Source organism: Glycine soja, chromosome 15, assembly GCF_004193775.1.
Source record: "Glycine soja cultivar W05 chromosome 15, ASM419377v2, whole genome shotgun sequence".
NCBI lineage: Eukaryota > Viridiplantae > Streptophyta > Magnoliopsida > Fabales > Fabaceae > Glycine > Glycine soja.
In genome coordinates, this window is record NC_041016.1 from 47,095,763 (window position 1) to 47,116,477 (window position 20,715).

At 34.3% G+C, this 20,715-nt stretch overlaps 1 protein-coding gene across 1 annotated transcript; it reads right to left on the bottom strand.

Moving 5' to 3' along the window:
* Positions 1-13,011: 13,011 nt before the first annotated feature.
* Positions 13,012-18,780, bottom strand: LOC114386791 (11-oxo-beta-amyrin 30-oxidase-like). The gene is made up of 5 exons (XM_028346836.1): positions 18,348-18,780; positions 15,196-15,413; positions 14,613-14,854; positions 14,099-14,486; positions 13,012-13,842 (listed from the first exon to the last, which is right to left on the bottom strand). The coding sequence occupies exons 1-5, from the start codon at positions 18,643-18,645 to the stop codon at positions 13,417-13,419; spliced, it is 1,572 nt and encodes a 523-aa protein (XP_028202637.1). The 5' UTR covers positions 18,646-18,780; the 3' UTR covers positions 13,012-13,416.
* Between the last annotated feature and the right edge of the window lie 1,935 nt (positions 18,781-20,715).

Sequence of the window (20,715 nt, forward strand, 5' to 3'; positions counted from 1 at the left end):
GTTGAACCCGCTGATATACCTGCTCACCAGTCAACGGTATGGGTGCAATATCGTGCTCCTGACTTCCATTAAAAGCTTTTTTGAGTCGTCTGTAAGGATGATTGGGTGTTAGAAAACGGCGATGCCTACTGTAGACTATTTTTCTTCCATGTTTTAGTTGTATGTAGCTTGTGTTTTCTTCACAGATGAGGCATGCATGATGACCCTTAACATTGTAACCGCTGAGATTCCCATATGCTAGAAAGTCATTAATGGTACAAAAAAACATTGCACGCATTTCGAACGACTCCTTGCGACATGCATCAAACACTACAACCCCCTCGTCCCACAACTTTCTGAGATCTTCAACCAACGAACTTAGATAAACATCAATGTCATTTCCTGGCTGTCTTGGGCCCGATATCATCATAGACAACATCATGTATTTTCGCTTCATGCACAACCAAGGAGGAAAATTGTAAATTACAAGCAGAACTGGCCATGAACTGTGTTGAGTGCTTAAGGTCCCATATAGATTCATTCCATCACTGGCTAGTCCAAGTCTAAGATTTCTTGGGTCTTTCCCGAAATCCGGATACAAACCATCAATCTTCTTCCACTGCGAGCAATCAGTCAGATGGCGGACCATTCCATCAGAAATCCTTCCATTTGCATGTCATGTCAGGTCTTTTGCGTCGTCCTCATTAGAAAAAAGACGCTTAAACCTTGGAATGATTGGAAGATACCACAAAACCTTCGCTGGGGGGCCCTTGTTGGAGTTTTCATCAGAACTGCTTTCTTCTTCATCCTTCACTTTGTACCGTGAAGTCCCACAGATAGGGCATTTGGACATTTCTTGGAATTCATGCCTGTACAGTATGCAATCATTGGGGCAAGCATGAATCTTCTGATACTCCATACCCATCGGACACAATATCTTTTTCGCCTTATAGTAAGTTTTAGGCAATGTGTTGTCATCTGGAAGTAGATTGTGCACTTCCTCGAGCAGTGAGGTGAAACTTTTGTCACTTCACCCATACCTGGCCTTCACATTAACCAGACTTAACACCGCAGACAACAAGGTTAACGAATTCTTGCACCCCGTATACAAAGGCTTCTTTGAATCACTCTACAATGCTTCATACACAGGGGCATGTGCTTGCTGGAAAGACTATTGTCCAAGGTCACGAATCATGTCCTCCAAGCGATCTCCCATTTCTACATCAAAAGGTTCGGATTGGGACCCACTCTGCATGTTTGTGACTTCACCATGCCATATCCACGTCGTGTAATTCTTCTTAATCCCATCACACAATATATGGTCCCGTATGTCGTCCAGTAGTTGTCGTCTTCCATTCAAACAGTTGATGCAAGGACAATAATATTTTCCTTCTTCATTCGGTCGACCTCTTTCTGAAGCAAATTGCAAGAACTGCTCGATGCCATCCTCATATTCTTGGCTCATGCGACTTTCATTCATCCAACTTCAATCCATCTAAGCAATTCCATGCATGAAAATCTCACTTTTTTATTTATAGGTGTGGCCCTATCCCATTTAGGAAGACTGTCTTTTATGTTAGCTTCAAACGTCAGGGTTACCATTATTTAGAAAAATTTGACTAAATTTCGGCAGCATTTCGCATTGGTCTCCAAGTACACGACATGACATCGGTGAAATGAATTTCCCGATAATCAAGTATGCACTCAGAGAACAACTTGAAATGCATTGAACCGAAATTTCATCAAATTAATCAAAAAAATAATAACCTTGATGAATGAATCTAACATAAAAATACTAGTCTCCCCAAACTGTCCAAACGGACAATTCAAGACTAAATACAATGACTAATGCAAACTATCCGCAAGAATCATTGCATTCAATCTCAAACGGGAATCTAAGGTTCACTCAACATGAATAACAATTGTTTATATAGCAAATTACATTCATGACATAAAAGAACATACAAAAGGTAAATTTCAATTACAAACAAATATCGAAATCAGCAGTTGTTTATGCAACTAATTTGAATGGGGAAACTTTTAGGCGTTTTTGTTGTTATCATACTCATTTGATTTGTTGCAACAGAAAGACTTGGTCTCAAGTTTGCTTTCACTCATTTCAATACTGAAAACGAGGATGGAATCAAGAGCAAACCCTACATATTTCTCCTGGGACTACTAATGAGTCAATATACCCTAATTGGGTATGATGCATCAGCTCCATATGGTACATCTTTTCAACTCTTTTTCTTCCTTAAATTCCACATAATTTATATGGCTTTGAAAGCTTTTAGAAATTTTCCTTGCTCATGATTTCCACTTTTTTAATTGATGGAGAAGTCATTAAATGATTTACTACAAATTTGCATTAATTTTCAGACAGAGGAAACAAACAGTGCTGATAGAAATGGACCAACACGAATAATCAGCGTTGTTGGGATATCTATTACAGTTGGATGGGGTTACATAATATACATTATCTTTGCAGTTACTAGCATCCCTTACATTTTGAGTGAAAGTAATGATGCTGGTGGCTATGCCATTGCTGAAATGTTTTATCAGGCTTTCAAGACAAGATATGGAAATGGAATTGGGGGTATTATTTGCTTGGTACTGATCTCTGATTCTTTTATCTCTCTTCATATATCCTCTCTGTTCTGTAATTCTTCTCTCTGTTTCTCTATCCTCTATCCTTGCCACCTATATTCTATATTAGAGACTATGGGAGCAGTGCCCATTGATCATTAAAAACCAGCTCAAAAAAACATGGTGGGGTAACAGAATCATGTCAAAGCTCCAAAGGTTTATTTGGTTTAGGCCAAATGGATCTGTAAAGAGTAGACTTGACAGGTGTTTGGTTTCATAACAGTGGCTATCTAATTGGCCTGATTCTTCACAACATGTAATCCAAAGGGATTTTTTAGACCAGTGCCCAATTATTTGTAAAACAGATATGGTGGACTGGGGTCCTAAGCCCTTTAGGGTGATGGGAACAACATATTTGACTGTATTTGACATATTTGACTGTCATTTGCAGACTTTTCCAAGAGTATCAAACACAAACAGTATGAAAGAAAGATGGGAACAACAGATATGCACAACAATTCCTAGCATCTGCTTATAATGTAGGCAATTGACATATTTGACTATTTTTTGCAGACTTTTCAACCAAACTTCAAAATAGTTTTATCTACTACTAAAAATTGATCAGAACCTAAACAATTTAGAACTACACAAATATTTGGCAGGTCTAAAAGCATTCTTCCCACGAACCAAATTGAAAAGAACAAAATTATGTTACACAACAGTTTGCTCTATACCAAGAAGCAATTATAAAATAAGAAGGCTAACAACATACTCTGACATTTTTTTCAACACATTCTCCAAATTTAAGCGAGTCTCACAAAGCGATGTAGACCTCACCCCCTATTTTTTCGTTTTCTAAAAATCCCTTTTAAGGGTTACTTCATCATACATTAAGCATGTTGTCCCATAACAAGCTTTTCTTTTTGTTTGTGTTTTTATTCTTTCTTCCATTTTTTTTCTTTTTGTCTACTTATTCTTCATCATTTCTTCAAATGTTCCTCATCTCCTTTTCTCTCTTCTTATTCTCAGTGCAGTTGTTCTTCTTCTTCATGCATTCAATGTGTCTTGTGCTCTGATTATTCAAAATTTCAGAATTTGGCTCTCTGTTTTTTTAGAATTTCAGAATTTAGTTCTCTGGTCTTTTAGAATTTCATAATCATGTTGTTCATGCTTTATTGAGGAGATGGGAGCTTCGAAGAATATGGGGTGGGAGTGGAACTTTAAATGGAGGAGGCACCTATTCGACAACGAGATTGATATGGCAGCCGGCTTTCTAGGTGAGGTGGAAGGCACCCAAATACAAATTAACAGAAGAGATGAGTGGACTTGGCTAGCAGAAACTACTGGTCAATATTCCACAAAAAGTGCCTATGATGAGATGTGGGGAGCTGATATAGAAGGAAATCAATTGCAGGAGCTTAAAGATATATGGAAGTTAAAGATACCACCTAAAGTTGCAGTCTTTGCATGGAGACTGATTAGGGATAGGCTGCCAACTAAGTCAAATTTGACAAGGAGACATGTGGAAATCAACAATTCATCTTGTCCGTTTTGTAGAAGGGTTGAGGAGGACGCTGCTCATTTGTTCCTCCATTGTGATAAGGTTCTGCCTTTGTGGTGGGAATGTATGTCGTGGGTGAACATCTTAGGTGCTATCCCGCAGTACCCAAGGCAGCATTTCTCCCAACATGTCGAAGCTTTTGTATAATAGTGGGGGGGAATATAAATAGCTGCAATGGCAGCAATCATATACTGTATTTTCTTAGTTTCTGGTTCCCATCAAGACTGATTAAAGTCTGACTTTGGAACCAGTTCACTGATATATCATGCTATTTGTATCCTTAGTACCTCTGGTACTTCATTATCAATATAAATTATGTTTGCTGATAAAAAAAAACAATGTTGTTCATGCTTTATTGCTTTTTTTTAGTAAACCTATAATGTTGTTCCCAATTCTTTTTCTCTGGTGCTGCTGTGTTTCTGATTAATAATATATATTTTCTGCCTTCCAAAAAAAATATTTTGAGTTACACAATATTTTTATCTTTGACTTGAACAACAATATTCTCAAAGAAAGAAACATGAATAAAGATAGAAGGCCAAGCTAAAGTTTTGGGTAATTAGGTAAAGGAAGGAAAATATTTGATCAGGTAAAGGAATTGGAATGAATTCTGCAGCTCCTGTAGTTACATGGTGGGTGGCTTGACAATCTAAAAACCATTCTTGAATAGAAAACCCTTCAAGGCTGTGAAAAAGGGTTGAGGTGTATGCTTTTGTTGGGATATGCTTGGAAATAGGTTTTTAAGTTTTTACTACTTGACTGTCAATTGAATCAGTTACTTGGGAACCAGTCCTATTTAAGCCTATAGTTAAAATATCATAGCACCACTTTTCTATTGTTTAAAACAGTCCTATTTAGCAAGACAATATATAATTTTATTTTCCTTTTACTAGGTTTGATCATCATCCCTATTATACACAAATATCTGCAGGAGCCTGTGTACTTATTTTTTTTTTTTATCAGCAAACATAATATTTTATAAATAAGGAAAGGAGTACCTGAGGTACTATAATACAGCAGTATGACTACCATAGGAATGGTTCCAGAATCAGACAGAACTAGTCTGAGAGGGAACCATTATATGGGTACTAGTAAATATACATGTATTAGTCAAAAAGTTCTATCCTCTACTGATGCAAAAGTCCTGTGTAATGCTACTTGACCATTGATTAAAAGGGAAGCACTATAATGGGCATTAATGCTTACCTCGAGCAAATGGCTGAGGCTTCTGATCTGATTTCTGTGGAGACGACTGTTCACTTCGCCATATCAACTTAGAAAAAGAAGTTATTGTCGAAAATGCTGCAGGTACAACTTTAGACAAGATAGCTCCCAATCCTGAAATATGAAGTATAAACCCTTCAAAATTCTGATTCCAACCGAGCAAGTCAAACTCAAAGGTGGAAACATATATTGGCCCCTTTATATACAGATTCATCAAAGATCATATAAAGTATAAACACACTCATACAAATTGTGTTTCGCTACGACTTACAACATTAGTGTCTTTTATTTCCTTTATTTCATCCTAACTCCATTGACATTTAGATAACATCCATTGAGTACAACCCCAAGTGCGTGCTTGACTGCGTGGTACATGTTTCATACTCTTGCCATTTTAACAACATCTTACAATGTAATGCTCTGTTTGGACAAAATGTAATGAAAAAAAAAATATTTGTTTTATGAAAAATAATTAATCTAACTACAAATAGATCAAGAGGCAGAAAATGTTTCATTAAGCTTTCTATTTCTGACTATAAATTAAAATTTTAGGGGGGTGGAGTGTGTTTGTATTTTTGGTAGAAAATGTTTGATTAAGCTTTCTCCGTTAGTTACTTACACCATTGACTGAAATCATGCCATAGTCAAATAACATGAAGGTTCAATAGGAAGTCCATAGGGAGATAGCTAGAGACCTGGGTGTATCCTATGTTGAGAACAACAACAATATGGTTAAGATAATTAATGTTGTGGATAATAGTAACATTATCTCTACACCAGCAGCAGTGATGGGAATGCAACATAATGACTCATGAATATCTTGTCCTTCAATTCTAGAGGACTGGGTAGTGGAGTCAAGCGGTCAGCCATAAGGAAGCTAACCTTGGCCAACAATATTCATATTCGCTGCATTCAAGAAACTAAAAAGGAGTTCATTGATAAAAATCTTTGTCAATATCTGTGGGGGGATGGTAATGTCACCTGGGAGTGTGTTCCTTCTATTAATGCAGCTGGAGGCCTTTTGTGTATCTGGAATAATGACTCCTTTGTGGTGGATAGAAGGGTAGTGGGCAAAGGCTTTATTTTGCTGGAAGGCACGTGGACAAAAGAAAACAAGAAGGTTTTCATCACTAATGTTTATGCTCCATGTGATTTACAGGGAAAGAGAGAACAGTGGGAAGAGCTTTTGCATCTGAAATCTGCTTATCATGAAGGCCTGTGGTGTATATTGGGTGATTTCAATTCTATAAGACACCAACATGAGAGAATGAGCTCATCTCAATCAGTGGGGACCTCCACTAGCATTTTTGAGTTTAATTCCTGGATTTCTGAGTTAAATTCAGAATCTAAAGAAGGAGTTGAATGCTTTGGAGGCTGGTATTAATGCTACAACCTTGTCTTAAGCTGAAGTGGAGCTCAAGAAATCCCTTCAGGAACAGCTATGGAATGCAGCTCATGCCTATGAATCCATGCTGAGACAAAAAGCCAGAGTGAAGTGATTAAAAGAAGGGAATAGAAACTCAACCTATTTCCATAGATTGATTAATCATAGAAGGAGGGTCAATGCTTTTCAAGGTCTGATCATTGATGGTGTGTGGGTCCATGAGCCTAGCAGTGTTAAGATTGCAGCCTTAAATCACTTCAAGGACAAATTTTCTGAGCAGAATTCCAATAGGCCAACCCTGGATGGGGTTCAGTTTCCTTCCCTTGGCCAAAGAGAGAAAGAAAGCCTTGTGGCTAGATTCTATGAATTGGAAATTAAATCAGCAGTGTGGGACTGTGGTGGAGACAAAAGTCCTGGTCCGGATGGCTTCAATTTCAATTTTATTAAGCAGTTTTGGGAGATTCTAAAACCTAATTTTATTAGGTTCTTGGATGAGTTCTACATCAATGGCATTTTCCCCAAAGGAAGCAATGCATCTTTCATAGCCCTTATCCCCAAGCTCAATGATCCTCAATCTCTTAATGATTATAGACCCATCTCTCTTATAAGGTGTGTTTATAAAATACTATCCAAAATTCTGGCTAATAGGCTGGCTCTTGTGTTACCTCACGTCATTGATGAAAGGCAAACAACTTTTATGAAGGGAAGTCAAAAGGAGGAGGTTAATATTCTGCAATATGCAGATGACACTTTGTTTTTTGGATCTGCAAATATAGATAATGTTAGAGTTCTGAAATCTATTATGAGAAGTTTTGAGATGGTTTCCGGCCTCAAGATCAATTATGCTAAAAGTCAATTTGGGTGCATGGGCAAATCAGAGGCTTGGTGCAGGGAGGCAGCTCATTTTCTTAACTATAGCCAGCTGGATATTCCTTTTTCTTATCTTGGAATTCCAGTAGGGTCGAGTTCTAAAAGCTGGAATGTTTGCCAGCCTATCATCAGCAAGTTTGAGGTCAAGCTTGCAAAATGGAAGCAAAGATGTCTTTCTATGGGTGGCAGAATAACCCTCATCAATTCTGTCTTAACAGCTCTTCCTATTTACTTGCTGTCTTTTTTTAGAATCCCTAAAAAAGTGGTGCAGAAGATAGTCTCTATTCAGAGAAACTTTCTTTGTGGAGGTGGTTCTGAGGCAATCAAGATCGCTTGGGTCAATTGGGATACTGTTTGTCTTCCTAAGAACAAAGGGGGGTTAGGGATTAAAGACCTGACCAAGTTTAATGAGGCCTTGCTTGGTAAATGGGGTTGGGACTTGGCGAATAACCAGAATCAGCTTTGGGCTACAATCTTAATGTCCAAATATGGTGGGTGGAATGCTTTATTCTATGGCAGAAACAGTGCAGACCTCTCTCCTTGGTGGAAGGACCTAAGATCTGTTTTCCAGCAGCAGCATAGCAATAGTATCATCAATAACTTGAGTTGGAAGGTGGGTGATGGGGTCAAAATCAAGTTTTGGAAGGATAAGTGGAGGGAGGATGACTTAACCCTCCAAGACAAATACCCCATTCTGTACCAAGTGAGTACTCAACAGAATTATTCTATCGACTTAACCCTCCAGCTATTGTACTTTTATCCTATGTAGTTGGGTTCAGCAGTTCTCTGCCTTTGTATCTATTTGATCTTATCTTCAGTACACTTAGTACTGAATCATTTATAATATTATCTAATTTTTGTTGTGCAAAAAAAAACATGAAGGTTCAATCCAGAAATCAAGTGGATAGGGAAAAAGGCACTCACAAGTCTATAGGTCTTAGACAAAGGTTCTCCTAATCCAACAATGCTTACGAACCCAAACACTTCCTACCAAGGTAACAAAATGACAATTGGTTAGCCATGTATGCAACCTTTCACAGTAATGTAAAATACACAATATCCAAAATCATACTAATTATACCTCAAGTTTTTCTCTTTTGGAAAAGATACGGCTAATGAGACGACCGTCTGGCAAGATAACAGTAATCCAAATTACTCGTTCAACATTCTATAATCTTGCAATCATGAGGCAGTGAGGCACACACAATTCAGTAGTGCGTTTAGAAACAAAGTACAACAAATCCTCCTACCAAATCAATAAAAAATTATAAGGGTAATGTACCCACACACAGGACAAAAAAGGCACAGCAAACAAAGGTTATGGTAACAGTATATATAAGAAGAAAAAAATATTCATATGCACATGTGAGGTTATCTAGCTATGATAGCTTTAAGATAAACAATAACAACAGGGTATATATAAGAATCAACTCATGCATCCAGCTCCTGCAAGACCTGATATGTTCTATTCAAAATGTGAATATGAACGTGGCAAAAATAGGCTAATGTAATTACTTAATCAAAATATACGTTAGGGAAATTATTTTCAAAGAAAAATATTTATGCTTCTAATTAATTATTAAAGCATTATAATCCTTTAAACTGCAGCAGTTGTTAGTTTGCATTTTGTACCACCTTGGCAGTGCTTAGTCTTCTCATCTATCTATGGTCAACAAGGTCAAAGTCTGCAACATATAATTGAAGAACAAATTTGAATCTGCAATAATTTTAGTCATTCACCTCTTTCCTATGTTTCTCTCCTAACATTCTTATAGAATCTGACAGTTTGTTGGTGCAGTAGCTTCATGCATGCTACACATCTTCTTTTTTTTGGAAGACAGAAAATATAGTATATTTTATTAATAAGAAAAACAGCAGCACCAGAGGTACTGCTGGTGACATTTACATAAGTGCAACACAACAATTATACCACCCTCCAATACAAGATTAAAAAGCCAACATTGACCCAACCACATATACTAGATATGTATAATCTTAGTTGTGGCATAGCTTTGCCTGTACTAATTACTAAATGTCACAATAGCATTGTTAACTTTCTCTCAAATTAAACAACATCTACTCTACAAATGACACATGGTGGTCCAATAAACCTCAAATACAGAGTGAAATTCTCATCCCTGAATTTTCAGTTTTTCAACATACCTATAACCATGATTCAAGTTTATCATAAGCTAAACTAAAGTACAGAGCATCAACATAACTTCTTTATATTCATAATCACTTTTCTTTGTGTATAAAGAACAAGCTCAAGAGGTTGCTCTTGTGTGTATAAAGAACAAGCTCAAGAGGTTGCTCAAGAGGTTGGCATTAACAGATCCACTTAAATTGTTACAAGAACACAATAAGGGTAAGGGAAACTTCACTAAGGAGAAGAAGCACATAGTTGTCACAATGCTCGAGTTAAATATGAGATACCCTAGCCATGTTTAGTTCACTAAGTGTGCGATACATGAATGCAATCAAATATTTATACAGGATTAGACGAAACATACCTACGTGAGGTGGCGAAGGAGAAGAAGCACAGACTTCTGACGATGCTCGAGTGCGACGAACACGATGCTCGACCTTAGACAAAATGATGGTCAGATGGAGAACAGACAGCTTCAAGGTAGATGGAGAACAAAGAGAGCAAGAAAGCTTAGATGGAGAAGAAGACAGAGAGAAGGAGAAGACAACGCGAAGGAGACGAAACATACCTAGGTATTGTGGCGAAGGAGAAGAAGCAGAGACTTGTGACGATGCTCGAGTGCGACGAAGACGATGCTCGAGCTTAGACAAAACGATGGTCAGATGGAGAACAGACAGCTTCAAGGTACATGGAGAACAAAGAGAGCAAGAAAGCTTAGATGGAGAAGAAGACATCGAGAAGGAGAAGACAACGCAAAGGAGACGAAACATACCTAGGTATGGTGGCGAAGGAGAAGAAGCAGAGACTTGTGACGATGCTCGAGTGCGACGAACACGATGCTCAGATGCAGATAGGGACCTTGAAGGTAGACGGAGATTAGAAGAAGAAGAGAGCGCGAAAGCTTAGATGGAGAAGAAGACAGAGCGCAAGCTTCATAGGGCTCACCATATTTTTTAAAATATAAGTTCAACATCGGTTTTTAAAAAAAACCGATGTTAACAACATGATGTTAAGGTTAACATCGGTTTTCTGGAAAAAAACCGATGTTAACATATCAAACGTTAACATCGGTTTTCTAAAAACCCGATGTTAATAAACTTATGTTAACATCGGTTATTTGGAAACCGATGTTAACTAATAAATGTTAACATCGGTTTTTCTAATAACCGATGTTAATGAACTTCGTTAACATCGGTTTTTCACAAAACCGATGTTAACGTATACACGGTATTTACAATTATGCCACCGCGCATATGTTAACATCGGTTTTTTTAACAACCGATGTTAAATCCGCTTTTTGTAGTAGTGTTAAGTTGGTAATTAATTTTACCTGATGCACAATACTTACTCTCTCACATCTTTTGCTAGCTCTTTTTAACCCAACCAATTCTCCATTTCATGTTTGGAGGAACCACTTGGTGTTGACAAGTTACTGAGCATGAATACCATTGATAGGATTTAGAGGTTCTCGTCTGGTTATTGCCATCCAAGAATAGATAACTTGGGCATGGGAAACTGCTAGATTGAAGGATGAAGTTGTAGCACATCTAACAGCTGCAAGTAAGTCAAGTATTGAAACTTAAGTTAGAGACTTAATACATTTTAGATGATGAAGAGTATGCAGTAGACACATTCCCATGGAATAGACAAACAATAGTTGTTATCCTTATGCACTCCATCTGATTTTAAATAATAATGTTTCTTTGTCTTATAGTTGGCTGATGCAAAGGATGTAATGCGAGCAATACATAACTAGAGAGGCATCAGATTACTAGTTCTGACCCCTAATTTAAAGGTATATTAATAATCTAGATAACCATAAATAGGCAAACATATATTCAGATCTCTAACCTGTTACATTCATAGGGTCTTAAAGCTGCAATTAATGGCTTCTAGTGCTAGAGAAGTTGGTATTTTTGCATCATGATCCTTTTCATCTCAACCTAAGTTTCCACCAAAGGCTCCTCATTTCTAGCTCTCTCCTTTTGTAATTTGTTCCACCACACAAGAGCATAATCCAACAATTACGCGGCTGCTAGCTTCAATTTTTGGGCCTCTTCTTAGGTGTTACATGAAAAGATATGCTCTATCTTGATTTCCCACTCCAAATATGCCTCCGGATCACTTTTGCCTTTAAAGGGAGGAATGTTGAGCTTGACTTCTTCAATTCGATTTGGCCTTGGACCAGCACCATTTCCTCCTCTCCTTTCGTCCTCATGGCGTTCACGATTCTCTAATCGCTTAATTCTTTCATATAACTCCTCGTTGTTCTCTCTCAATAGTCTTTGCATTTGAGCATTGAAAGCATCCAACAAGAATATTTGTGCCCCATCCAATTGATATTCACCACAACCTGACATCTTCAAAATAAAAATAATAATAGTTATAAAGAAAATAGAACCTCACCACACTCAAGTGTATCTCTCAAATATGACTTTTTTTAAAAAAAATTTGTTCACTCTTGCCTTTTTCCACTCTAGAATTCTCCTTGAGTTCTAAAGCAATTCAAGATAAAGTTTACACAAAGTTCAACCACCAATTTGTGACAAGGAAAACGCTTAAGGTTAGGCTAATAAAGGCTTAGAACAAGGACCAAAAAATTCCAGCAACTACACAATGGGATTTTTTTTTTGAAGGAATTAAACTTCATAATTTGGTAATTCAAACCTTCTAACAACCAATTATATTACCTTCAAGAATTTTTGAAAGCTATTATAGCATGAACCACTCAGCCCAAATATTTTTTTTTTAAAATAAGTTTCTGCCTTTTTTTTAACAAGAAATTAAAGGCCTAATTTTTGCAATGGTTCAGCCTCAATAAAAAAAAATAGCATGAACAAGGTAATATAAAATGGCAAAGAAGAAATTAGAAAGATGTTACCAAGAAATTTCAGCCCAAGCAATCTTGAAAAACCCTTGATGTAAACCCATTTGCACAAGGGTTGAAGATGGATCTTTAAAGATTTTTTTTTTGTATGAAATTTAGAAAATGGAATAAGAGAGAAAGTGACGAGTTTATGGAGGACTGAATGGAAGGTATTTGGTTCAAAGTTTGAATGTGTTCGGATGAAGAATGAAGATGATAACAATGGTGTTCAAGTGGGATTAAAGAATGAAGGTTTAGAATGATGAAGAAGGGGGTTGGAAGAATCACTTCTCCGAAATTGGTGTCACACACAAGATAGTGTTCCTTGATAAACCAATTTCTTGAACCACTCAAGTAACTAAAGAGATTCACTCTCATACTTTAGAAGGTGATTAAAACTCAAATTCAAGGTCTATCCCTTTTTTATTAGAAAATGTACAGCCTATAAATAGGAATGACATCAAGTTGGTTAAACAAGTGAAAAGATGAAATGATCACTAATAACAACAATTGATGGTGTCATTAAACCTAATTAAAACTAGAATTAATAACAACACTTGATGGTGTCATTATACCTAATTAAAACTAGAATTAAGACACAAAAACATATGAAAAATTGTGCAATTCCTTGGTCAGCCAAGAGGCAATCACAATCTTAGAGTTTTCACCTTATTAAACCTTAATTTCTTTAAATTAAAACAAGCCTATAGGTAGTGCAAATTCAAAGAGAATTGGCAGCCACTTTAACACAAGTTTGAGCCTTTATTTCAACTAACAAAATGCTAATAAAAGTGACACTACAGCTTGTGTAAAATGATATGAGCCCCAAATTTGGGATTAAGAGTGAACCCAATGGTTGGAGCATGTGCATAGGCAGGAGAAAGCTCGAATGAGAATTTTTGTAAAAGTAATGACAAAACCATCTTTGCTTCTAATAGAGCAAAATTTTGGCCTATGCACACTCTAGGACCCCGTCCAAATGGGAAAAACGAGACTTGGCCTTTTGTTGCCTTTACAACTCCATCAGCAAATCTTTCTGGTTTGAATTCGGTAGCATCATCACCCCAAATATCATGATCTTGGTGAATCAACAATATTGGTAAGGAAACTTGCACTCCTTTAGGAAGGGACATTTTTCCAAGTTCAACATCATTCTTGATAGCTCGATTGAAATAAACTGCAGGTGGGTAGAGTCTGAGAACCTCATATAAAATCATGGTCACCTATTGTAAAGAAAGATATATTCATTAAGATTCAACACTAAAAGCACTTGCCATATTAATATAACCATGCACTTAAGTAAAATCATGTGAACCAAAAATTATTAACACAAGTAATTCCACCTTTGGTCTCTTAATCAAGGACGGAGGTTTGATCCCTAACTTGAGAATAAGATTATTGAAAGTACCACTTTATCCTAAAGTAGGTTAATGTGGGAGAGTATTAAGTTGGGTGTCAAATAATGTGGTAAGTACTTACAATTTTGAGGTGACTTAACCCATCATAATCTGGCTTTTGGTTACCAAAAACATGCAATACTTCCTCCCTAGCATGTGCTTGCCAATCAGAATATCTACTCAACAATATCATTGTCCAAACCAGCAAAGTCGATGTAGCTTCTTGCCCTGCTATGTAGAATGCATTACATTCCTCAATTACTTCTTGGCTAGTCATTGCAACGGTCTTATTGTTTCCATGTTCATGTATTTCCATACGATTTGATTCCAAAAGCATGCCTAATAAATCATGGTGTAAGACTTCACCGGCCTTCATTGCTTTCTCTCGTTTGTTGATGATTCCTTTAAGTGACGCCCGTATATCAGTATCTATTTCTTTCATCCTCCTATGTGTAGTTGTCGGTAGCAACCTACAAATAGATCATATAATTACATTTTCAAATTAATTAGCTAGCCATAAATGTAATATGTAACGGTTCTTAACTAAGAAAGCTTTATATATAGCTCTATAGCCATTTTTCTGTTAGTAGTCTTACCACCATCCTGGAATGTAAACATTTCGTAATTTCATAATCAACCCAGCTTGCTCTTTCAGAAGTTCAAATATTCTTTTTCCTTCTTCGTAACTACTTCCAAACGATGTTCTAGAAATAATATCACAGGTCAAATTTTGAAGGAAAGGCCATACATCAATTTCACATTTGTTGTCTGAAGATAGCATCCCTTCCCATTTCGAAACCATCTCATCGCAACATTTAAAAAAAGTTGGTAACATAACCTGCGGAGGATAATGAAGTCACAAAACTTGATATGGAGTAAAACATGCAAAAAAAATGACTGCCTAACAAAACATACATTCACCCATTTGGATAAAATTCTATATAAATATTTATAAGGTAAGAAAATAATTAAATTAATTTTTTTCATAAATTTAAATTAGTTTATACATGATTAAAATCAATTTTTTTGGAAAAGTTAAATGAGAATTTCTATGAATTTGCTTACATAAGTTAATCTTAACTTACATATAAAAGAAACTTAATTAATTTTTTTCTTAGAAGTATTTTATCTAGATATTTGTCCAATCAAAACCATTAAATTAATTAGTATGTATATAACCTTCAATTTTTCAAAATGGAAAGCAGGGTCGATAATCTTTCGATGTATCCTCCATTTCTCGCCTTGTAAATTTGTAAGTCCATTGCCCAACAAATTGATAAGGGGGCTCAACTTGGGTTTCTCAAAGTCTTGGATCTTGTTGAAGACTTCTTTGATTTGCTCAGGGTCTGTGATGATCACTTTTGGTGTGGTGCCTTCCCATAAAAATGAATTTTTGCCTGCACATGTATGTTTTGTGTTATATATCCAACACCAACTATTTAATGAGGATTAATGACACTGACCTGAAATAAATGGATTCAAGAATTCAACTAAATGCATGAGATACCATACATAATGAGATTCATATTTTTTAATATAAAATCTTGATATTAAAAGCTTCATACTTTCTAATTAAAAGCTTCCAAATTTTCATTTTTAAGCTATCTCATGAGTTTTGGCTCTTGCATGTCTCCCATGTTTTGTATTCTTCCTTTATTTCTTTAGTAATATATAGACTTGTAGCATAAGATCATTAGGAAAAGGGTTACTAATATAGTTGGTATGCTTTTTCCTAATTAATGTGATATATTACTCTTATACTATTTTTTACAAGATTCTTTCTAAAAGCTATCATTTTCTATTCATGGCTAGAAAACATGGTTTTATGATGGGGATTTGGTGACGATTTTATAAAAATCAACATCATTAAGGAGGCAATGACATTTTTGTAAATACCAGTTATATTTCAACGACTGTTTTCCATAAAACGATGTAGAAATTGCATTTTAAAGGCGATTGTTAGGGAAACCATTGTTAAAATGGACAATTCAAACCTTCTTTGAAATGGAAGTCTTTTTCAGAAAACTGCTCCCTCAGTCGTATCCTGTCCCCCCCCCCCTCTCTCTCTCTCTCTCTCTCTCTCTCTCTCTCTCTCTCTCTCTCTCTCTCTCTCTCTCTCTCTCTCTCTCTCTCTCTCTCTCTCTCTCTCTCTCTGTGTGTGTGTGTGTTAGTGTCACTCGTGTGTTGTTGTTGTTGCGTCACCTCTACCACACTGTGGCATAACCTCTAAAAATTTGATCTTGTCGCGAAGTGCTTTGAGCGCACCACAGATTTGGTCTCAATGCTTGACATCAACTCAATCACCAATGTTGGAGAGAGGAAATTGCTTCTAGATTTGAACCTGGCTCGGTCCGAAACAGCAAAGTGTTGACTTTTCACAATTACGACTTGATGATTCAAAACCATCATGGAACGAGTGTTATAATCGTCTTTAAAAGCCTTTTTTGTAGTAGTGTATATTTTATTTAATGAACATAGTATTTAATGTATTGGGAAATCAATTTTACCAATAAGATATTATATGTCTTATTTAATAATATAAATATTTTTAATATTTAATAAATGTATTATATGTTTTAATACATAAATTTTAATATTTTTAAATTTATAAAATAGAATAATGTTATATTATTTTTATTTTTACTTTAAAAATAATAAACAAACCATATTTTGAAATAGGAAACTATATTTAAAAATGTAAAATTATAAAATATAACAATTAATCTCTTAATTTTTCTACTTAAAATTTGACTACATATTATATTTTTATTAAATATAGTATTTAATAATTTTATTATATTCAATAGTCCAAAATATAGATGTATATATATACGATAAAGATATATTATTATTATTATTATTATTATTTAGGAAAATAAAAGAGAAAACATATTTGAAATAGGAAACTTTAAATATATATTAGTATCATAATATCAATAAATTGAAAAATATGTATGATAGTTTTTCTATTAATTATTATACTTACAATTGACTACATACTATATTTAATAAATATAATATTTAATGTTATTAGGTAGCCAATTTTACTTATAGTATAATAATTATGACATCTATTAAATATAATATAGTAAATGATATGTGAAAAATATAAAATTCAAATGCACATTTATATAATAAAAATAAATTCATAAATAAATAAATTTAATTTAAAAAATATTTTTTTAGAAATTTTTTGTTCTTTAATTAAAATAATTTTTGTGTTTTTGCGTCATGTCTGTTATCTCTTAATATTTTTATATACAATTATATAAATATATATATATATATATATATATATATATTTACTGTGAGGAATTACATCACTAAAAGAATTATGTTTTTTTATTATAAAATTAGAATTATAGAAATAATATTAAAAAATTTAGTCAACAATGAAATGCATAATAAATTAATACAATTAACTATAATGTTTAATATATTTAATTTTTTATTCATGATTTCATTAAAAAAAAGAAGTTGAATATTATTAATCTTAACTAAATAAATACACACATTAGCTTACAAATATTATTTGTGATGAATCGTTGATGGTAAACAAAAATGGATAAATAAAAATATTGAAAGTAAATCGAAAATTCGTTATATTTATAGGCATGTTAGACCTTTTCTTTTTAGTTACAAAAATTACATTTTTATTTTATTTTTGTTTTAATATATATATATATATATATATATCAAAATAATTAAATTAAACTATATTAATTTTATTTATTTTATAATTTTTTTAAAAAAATAGAAAGGAAAAATATTTCTATAATTTAAAATATAAACAAGAAACAAATTAAAGGATCCATTTTTTTCTCATAACGAAAGTTAGATAAGAGGGAGTGGTCCAAACAATGAAGCCACGCCATAAATGAATTATATTAGGGTGAAATATTTTTGTTTTGTCCCTATAGCATTTTTTAAATTCGATATTAGTCTCTCTAAAAAAGAATTCCGTGTCTTTAATTTTAAAATTCAAATCAATAGTTAATTAAACTACTTTTTTTCCTCAAAAAAACCCTACCTAAATCCTTTTGAACATCTAAACTAATATATCTCAAGTTAAAGAGAAGAGAAAAAAAAAAACAACAAATTAAAACGACTATATAAAATTGAACTTTTAAATATTTTATAAAGAGACTAAAAACATATTGATTTGTGTGAGAAAAAAAGATGTACAGGGAAAAGAACGTTAATTACAAATCCAAAAAATTCAATTAACAATAAAATAAAATAACCAATATCTTGGTGAAATCATGAATATTGAAGGAGCAAATATTGCATATAACACCATAGACTAAGCGATGGTAAAAAAGTGTACGTACCGAATTTGTTGACAATGTGATGGTTAAAGGTCACGATATGCGGTGCTACGTTCTTATCATCTGAGAGAGAACTCGTGGATTGTTGAGATTTGGAAGCATTCATGAGAATCCTAAACTTTTCCCGATTGTCTCCAACCAAAAGTCTGTAGGGATTGCCCTGAAGACCCTGTGCCCTTAATGCCCGCTCCAATTTCTTTGGCCTCAACCACACCCAGTTTAGCAGCTTCCACAAACATAGCACAACAAGAGGTAGCACCAATATGAGAAAGCATGTTGCAATAGTGGGTGGTAGCCCCATTGTAGGAGAAAGAAAGTGGAAAGATAGGTAATTACGGATTGATGAATAGAAGGATGAATTTTGGTGGTTTTGTGATACTCTCTAGTCTCTATGTATCTACTTCGGTTTCAGTGGCGCTTTTGTAAGGGAGAAAAAGGTGTGTTTTTCAGTTTTAATATTTTTGGTCAAATGTTCGATTAAAGTTTTTATATTTTTATTTATGTTAATTAGCGTGTCGGCCTTATTTGCGTGTCGATCACTTGCTAGTTATCGTGTAGAACCGATCCACCTCGCGAATTTGTTAAGTTATGAGTTATTTGAGACAGCATTTAATGTGATTTTATTTTATTTTTAATATAATATACATCAAATTGTCAATAAATAACTAAATTTAGGGAGTTGAATTAAACAATTAAAAATTTTGTAGAATCATTTAGATTTTTTTTTTAATTTCAAGAATTAATTTATATCACATGAAATCAAGTTCACACACTACATTCGTATGTATAAAATATTTTTTTTAAAGAAAAAATAGATTTTTTAATGTAATCATAATTTTTTAGAGTTATCTTATGAGATATATAAGTATATTTGGCAGGTGTTTGAAAGAGAACTTATTAAAATAGTTACTTTAATATTTGTTTATAATTTATTTTCAATTTAATTAAGTTTAAATAAACTTTCTAGGATACGTGAAAAATAGTTCGTAACTTATAAGCTTAATTTCAATCAATTCAATATCAATATAAAATTAAATGGGATTAGGTGGGGAATGATTTAAATATTCTTAATGGAACTCTTATTAAACAATAATGATGGTATTATATTCTATTACCAGGTAGCAGGTGTATCATTGGCTTTCTTTGCCTTTGCAAGAGCGCAGATTTTCTCCACCTAACGTCCTAAAGTTGCGCCGATTAATGTTCTTATCGTAATTAATTTTAAATTAGCTTTTTTTAAATAATTACTGTCAATTTTCAATTATAAAAAAATGTCAATTTTGACAAATAAAAAAAACAGAATGACAGTAAGGGTGAAATGTTTATGCGGGTTCACAATAATTAAGGATCTGGAACTAACTTTTATCTTCTCTTTAGTGTGAATTTGAATCCCCTTATGACCACTTTTTTGTTTGATAGACAATTCTCCTTGAGTAGATCTTCTCACTTCTAAGGGATAATTTGAGTAGTTATAATTGAGTAAAATTACTTGTGATTTAGGTTTATGTAGTAATAATCATCTAGGAGTTTAAAATGGTCAGGGAGAAATCTCTTGTGAAACCCAAAACTGGTCCTGTTTCACCATCTAGCATGAGAACTCCAGGTCCATCTTCGGTCCCCAAGGAAGCTAGGTTAACTCAATAGGGCTCCCATGCACAACGTAGTTGGGAAGGATTGCTTGTGTAGTGGGAGCACTGCTGTGACTATAGTGAAGCAGGTAGTTAAATAAAGAGCAACATCCACACTTATGTTTGTTTCTCATTTTTTTTTTCAGTTTTCTTAATTTCTAATCTTACCAGAGTTCGAATCTGTTCATGGGCTATACTTGGGATTCTCGAGCAATGATGGGGTCCAAGGATGGTGGCTATTCAGTTGACTGTTGATTTGAAGCCTGATTTAATTTATTCTGTGTCACAAATGAGTGGGGTGACACTAGGAAAAAAATGGTTTCTCTGTGGGTTAGCAAGCTTTGGAGATTTGCTATTGATGAGTTTCTGAATGTATGGCAGAAGAAATTTTGATTTCATTCAATTCAGTCCATTGTGCAAGTTCTCAAGGTGCCTAAAAACTCATGCTTTTTTCTTCTTCTTTTTTTTTTTGTTTTGTTTACTTTGTTGTGTGTTTGTTTGACTTATATGTTCTTCAGATTTTGAATTTGGCTGAAAAATGAAATGTAATGAAAAGATTTTCAGATTTTTCCACATAGATTGAGTTCATAGATGGTTATGAAGACTCATTGGGAGTTTTAAGCATATTCAACAACAATTGAACTTTCCACCCGTTTTAAGCAGCTAGAACAAAAACACAAACTCTTGCAGCACAGATTCAACATCTTCTCTTACTTTTGTGCGCTATGAAGGCATAACTCAGC

What these genes read in the sequence shown, in the direction of transcription:
- LOC114386791 (XM_028346836.1), bottom strand. Translation starts at nt 18,645, where the DNA reads ATGGGGCTACCACCCACTATTGCAACATGCTTTCTCATATTGGTGCTA. An exon ending in TCACATTGTCAACAAATTCG is followed by an intron (nt 15,414 to 18,347) that starts GTACGTACACTT and finishes ATACATGTGCAG; the next exon opens with GCAAAAATTCATTTTTATGG. An exon ending in TCCATTTTGAAAAATTGAAG is followed by an intron (nt 14,855 to 15,195) that starts GTTATATACATA and finishes TATCCTCCGCAG; the next exon opens with GTTATGTTACCAACTTTTTT.